The sequence below is a fragment of the Argiope bruennichi genome, chromosome 4 (genome assembly GCF_947563725.1).
Source record: "Argiope bruennichi chromosome 4, qqArgBrue1.1, whole genome shotgun sequence".
Classification (NCBI taxonomy): Eukaryota; Metazoa; Arthropoda; class Arachnida; order Araneae; family Araneidae; genus Argiope; species Argiope bruennichi.
In genome coordinates, this window is record NC_079154.1 from 105,795,069 (window position 1) to 105,801,145 (window position 6,077).

Genomic DNA, 6,077 nt, shown 5'->3' on the forward strand with positions numbered 1-6,077 from the left:
GTATAAAGTTTTACAGTGCAAGTTTCTAATAATCCAAAATAATGAATTGAATGTCTTAAGGATTATTGAGAACATATGTTTGAGCATGGCTTTGGCGCTGTGGGCCCAAAATGACCGGCGCGCCAAGATTTCTTAAAATGCATAATTTGAACAAATGCCAATACTTATAAATTCTTGATTCACGGTGTTACTACAATGGGCTAAGCAATGAATGCTGCATAAAACGTATAAAAGTAGGTTTGTTTATACTTGAAATGCAGGCTCGCAGCTTTTGCCACCCTGGTTGATTTGAATTTTAATGACACATTTTGCAAAACAGTTTTAATTTCATGTTATATTTTTCTTGTAAATATTTCAATGGTGGTGGAATGTAAATTTAAATTTCATTATCATAACATATTGTGAACACGCTTAAAGCCCTGGGGATAACAGGCGATTCGTATGAAATAAAATCAAAATATGATTATACATGGTTTCTTAGTTGTAGGTAATACTTCAGTTTTATATTTTTCGCATAATAAACTTATTGCATTACCACAGGAAAAACCTTGAAACTTGCAAGGCTCTCAGTGTCTTATGAAACATCTAAAACGTATTCGTAAGGCTGTTTCTATTGTAACATTAATGAAAGCTGAATAAGGCACGTTCCTTCATTTTACCCAAAATGATAAAAGCATAAAGCTGTAATGTTAAGGCAAGCTCGTGTGTTTTATGTAATGAGGCGCTCACGTATTTTAAGGATATTCTATTGCGCATGTAGCGTAGATGGTGCATCATTGTTTGACGCAGTTTATCTAATTCTGGTCCTTTTGGCATAGAAAAAAATCATTGTGATTATAAAGCGACTCAAGGATAGAATTTTTGTTACTGTCAATTCTATTAACTGTATTTTTAGCTGCCTAAGTTAATGAGAAATTAGAACCTCGCTGAACGACCATCATTCCTTCAAATCTTATTCGCGATGTGAAATATTCATTAAGCGTAAAATTTTCCACAGAAAACGGTATAAAGTAGGACAACGCATCCGATTTCGTAAAAAGAAATAATTCTTAATTTATAATTTAATTTGCGCCAAGGTAACCACAATTTATCTTTCAGGTCATTTCACAACAATCTGCACTACGATGTGGAAGCGACACCTGCATCTTCATGCCCGACTCTCCTTATGTGATGGACTGTATATTTTGAAGCTATCGCCGTTGCCAGTGTCATTTTCCAAACTTTCGACTCAAAATTTAATACTAGTTCTAAAATGGCTTGATAAAGGAACACCATTGTTATAGTGATGTGCTGTTTTTAGATGGAGGGCAATATTTTCTCCTGAATTTCCAGCTGTCGCATCGCATTGGACTAACCAGGTATGTCTACATAATTGTGGTACCCTAGCTGCTTGGAGGTTACTTGTGTCGAATATTCGGATATTAAGAATTCTTCCCTATTCCTTCAGAATACTTGTCTTGAAGTTACGATTTTAGTGTCTTCCACGAATTTGTGAGGCGTCGGAAACATTTTAAAGGAACAGTATAGAAATCGGATACCTGCTCAAAAACGAATAAATCTCAAACCAATAATAACCTGGCAATAAATGCGTCCTCTCAAATTAAAAACTGAAATTGGATATTTTTCTGATACAATAATCTATCTGAAAGTTTAAGATAAATTTTCCGAAAGGAATCTGTCAAACTACAGTTTGGTTTCACTAATTTTCGCGTTTGTTAATTTAGAGATCAGCTCGTCCTCTAAATATTGATTGTAACTTTATCTAAAGCCATTCAATTAAGTTCCGGTGTAGCTTTATTTCGGGGTATTTCGAAGTTACAAGAACTACTTAATAGAACTCGTTGACGATTCTTGAAATTTCTTCCTCAAAGCGTTTATTTATTTCAGTCGGTATGTTCTAAAGTAAAAGAAATTCTGATTTCATGCTGTTATGCAAACTTCTGTTTATGAATTGGTATGGCAAATTTCGCATTGCGAATTAAAAATCAATTTCTTAAAGTAGGGAAGTTTAAGTCAATATCTTCAATTACTCAATCAAGAGACACGCCTGAATTTTCGAATAAAATTTAGTTTTGCAGTTGATTCTTGATGTTCGAGTGTTTATTGAACGCAAGATGAACCAAGATAGGAATAAGTCGTTAGTTCAGGTACTAAAAATAAAATCATTACGGCCGACTAATTTTTTACGCTACAGATCGAGAAATTTCCTTAATTAGAGAAATTATGTGCTAAATACCGAAATATTTCGGAGATCGAGGTTAAAATATACATTATATAAACGAAATTTTTCTTCCGGTTAGTAAATTGAATTGGATGAAGTCGGAATGGCTAAATTTTTTGAAGTGATTAGTTCTTAATGATAGTGGTAACGAAAAATCGAATCAAGCTAGGACAGAAGGATATAAGAAAATTAGACATTCTAATTTTACTATTCATTTCAAAGGATGTTAAACGACGGCATTTTTTAATTAAACCTGAAGTACTCTTCGCTTATTCGTATTTGGAAACCATGTTTCGTACTGAAATTGCCGATTAGTACCGTAAACATTCTCTTGCTCTTTGAAACAATTCTTTGTCTGTTAGGTTTTTAATGGCATATACAAGTTTCATATAAATTCTTTTACTTCTATATTGGTCTGTCATAATTCTTAATCTTTGCTTATTTTAACGTCCTTCGTGTAATCTACATTAATAGAACAAATCAGTTATTTTATATCTGGTATTTCTGCATTTTCATTGTATCCTTTAAGGAGTGCCATTTAATTAGCATTATCTAACATCGTCTAGTATTGTCTCTTTATTTACTTAAATCGAAAATTTTTGCACAATCTATTACATAAACTATCGGAACATTTAAATCGAGATGTATTTTAACCATTTCCTGCCATAAACGAGCCAATTTAATTTAACATTTTAAAATTTTATTAACTGGAATTTATAAAGTTTTATATCCAACTGATATGAGCACAAAGAAATCCAGAATATTAAGATCGAAAATTTGAAACGGTAAATTAAAGAAATGCCAAGCAAGAAATCAGCGATATTACGGTATGCTTTCAGACAGAATCGTACATCCAAGTATCTATTCTTAAATTTGAGAATCGAATCCTTCTTGCGTTATTAGATACAAATAACGCTTCAACCAAAACTTGATTTCTTCGCAATATAAAAGGATCGTAATGAATCGAATTGTTCAGAAACATGATCGAGAATTGCTAAATATCGGGTTTGAGTCATTTGGCACCCAACTCTGAGGAAATTTAATATTTAAATTCATAAAATGACCAAGGAAGCGGTACAGAATACTAGTAATATTTGTATGTAACTTATAAAATTTTTTTTGACAAATAGCATGCTTTGTTTCTATTTTGCTTCAACTCAACGTGTTAATCAGAACTAGCATAAAAACCACTGGATTTGGTATTTTAAATTCCGTTTTTAATTTTAGTACAAAATATTTTGTCTTCGCGAAGCAATGAGGATTCCGACATGCATTCTAGTATCGGGTAAAGGTGCATTATGCGAATCGGAAAATTCCCTACGAAATTCGTGCATCACGAAAGACCTCTTGTGTACGAGCATGATTCACGGAATGAAATTAATGTACTTTGTTTTGAGAGTTGGAGTGGGTGTAGAATCTAATTTGTGCAGTATTTCATTAGGTAGTGAGTGAAGTGACAGCTTTGTGGAATTTGAAAATAGTCAATGTCTGATAAAGTATACAAGCTACTTCACCATGCGTTATGCACAAGACATGGTTGTCTTAACTAGTCGTGATATCTGATACTGCAAGTAATATTGAGCATTGAGAGTTGGTGTTAGCGGAGTAATGTAGTCGTAAGTGAGAATCATGGACTGTGGATGGGGTTGGCAGTTTGGATATTTTCGAGAATCATGGATTGGAAGTAGAGCAGACGGTGTGGGTAATGAGCGCTTGAGCTGTAGTTTCGGGGGTTGGTGGTGGAGGCGTGGGCAATGCCTGTGTGAGTTGGGGTTCTGAGGTTGGTGGTGGTGTCGTGGGCAATGCCTGTGTGTGAGTTGGGGTTCTGAGGTTGGTGGTGGTGTCGTGGGCAATGCCTGTGTGTGAGTTGGGGTTCTGAGGTTGGTGGTGGTGTCGTGGGCAATGCCTGTGTGTGAGTTGGGGTTCTGAGGTTGGTGGTGGTGTCGTGGGCAATGCCTGTGTGTGAGTTGGGGTTCTGAGGTTGGTGGTGGTGTCGTGGGCAATGCCTGTGTGTGAGTTGGGGTTCTGAGGTTGGTGGTGGTGTCGTGGGCAATGCCTGTGTGTGAGTTGGGGTTCTGAGGTTGGTGGTGGTGTCGTGGGCAATGCCTGTGTGTGAGTTGGGGTTCTGAGGTTGGTGGTGGTGTCGTGGGCAATGCCTGTGTGTGAGTTGGGGTTCTGAGGTTGGTGGTGGTGTCGTGGGCAATGCCTGTGTGTGAGTTGGGGTTCTGAGGTTGGTGGTGGTGTCGTGGGCAATGCCTGTGTGTGAGTTGGGGTTCTGAGGTTGGTGGTGGTGTCGTGGGCAATGCCTGTGTGTGAGTTGGGGTTCTGAGGTTGGTGGTGGTGTCGTGGGCAATGCCTGTGTGTGAGTTGGCGTGCTGAGGTTGGTGAGGGCGGCGTGGGTAATGAATGTGTGTGAGCTGGGGTGCTGAGGTTGGTGAGGGCGGCGTGGGTAATGAATGTGTGTGAGCTGGGGTGCTGAGGTTGGTGAGGGCGGCGTGGGTAATGAATGTGTGTGAGCTGGGGTTCTGAGGTTGGTGAGGGCGGCGTGGGTAATGAATGTGTGTGAGCTGTGGATCTGAGGTTGGTGGCGGCGGCTTGGGCAATGAATGTGTGTGAGCTGGGGTTCTGAGGTTGGTGGTGGCGGCGGCTTGGGCAATGAATGTGTGTGAGCTGGGGTTCTGAGGTTGGTGGTGGTGTCGTGGGCAATGCCTGTGTGTGAGTTGGGGTTCTGAGGTTGGTGGTGGTGTCGTGGGCAATGCCTGTGTGTGAGTTGGGGTTCTGAGGTTGGTGGTGGTGTCGTGGGCAATGCCTGTGTGTGAGTTGGCGTTCTGAGGTTGGTGGTGGTGGCGTGGGTAATGAATGTGTGTGAGCTGGGGTGCTGAGGTTGGTGAGGGCGGCGTGGGTAATGAATGTGTGTGAGCTGGGGTGCTGAGGTTGGTGAGGGCGGCGTGGGTAATGAATGTGTGTGAGCTGGGGTGCTGAGGTTGGTGAGGGCGGCGTGGGTAATGAATGTGTGTGAGCTGTGGATCTGAGGTTGGTGAGGGCGGCGTGGGTAATGAATGTGTGTGAGCTGTGGATCTGAGGTTGGTGGCGGCGGCTTGGGCAATGAATGTGTGTGAGCTGGGGTTCTGAGGTTGGTGGCGGCGGCTTGGGCAATGAATGTGTGTGAGCTGGGGTTCTGAGGTTGGTGGTGGCGGCGTGGGCAATGAATGTGTGTGAGCTGTGGATCTGAGGTTGGTGGTGGCGGCGTGGGCAATGAATGTGTGTGAGCTGTGGATCTGAGGTTGGTGGTGGCGGCGTGGGCAATGAATGTGTGTGAGTTGGGGTTCTGAGGTTGGTGGTGGCGGCGTGGGTAATGTGTGTGTGTGTGTGTGTGTACACATTGAGGAAATGGAAAATGCTGAAAGAAAACTAGGCAGCATTTGTATGTTGTACAAGGATTTGCTCATTCTCATTATTCTAAACTCTTTAATTTCACTTTGACGACCATTATTTCAATAGAAAGTAAGGATTTATTTGGCGACGAACTTGAAACGTTGCTTTGAAGTAGGAAAACAAGGGAAGAATGCTCAACAGAATGACTAGGCGACTCCGAAATAAGATTAATCGACTTTACTTGACTATTACTTGATAATTTTTAAAATCAATTTGAATTTGAATCCCATAAACTTGACAGCTATACCTATATATCTGACAGAATAAGTATTTATTTTGATTTTCCACTTTACATAGGAATAAGCTCGTACCGGATTGAATAACTGATAAATCGATTGTTCTGATGCTGTTCGTATTGTGATATTTCGGAGAATCTCTCATAACTAGAACTGGGCTCAAATCGTCAATTAAAATGCATTAT

General features: G+C 40.1%; 1 protein-coding gene across 1 annotated transcript; it reads right to left on the reverse strand.

Moving 5' to 3' along the window:
- Positions 1-3,741: 3,741 nt before the first annotated feature.
- On the reverse strand, positions 3,742-5,604 carry LOC129966399 (mucin-6-like). The gene has a single exon (XM_056080823.1). The coding sequence runs from the start codon at positions 5,602-5,604 to the stop codon at positions 3,742-3,744; it is 1,863 nt and encodes a 620-aa protein (XP_055936798.1).
- Positions 5,605-6,077: the final 473 nt, after the last annotated feature.

Bases quoted from the DNA above. Each gene is read 5' to 3' on its own strand.
- LOC129966399 (XM_056080823.1), bottom strand. From the start codon at position 5,604: ATGTGTACACACACACACACACACACATTACCCACGCCGCCACCACCA.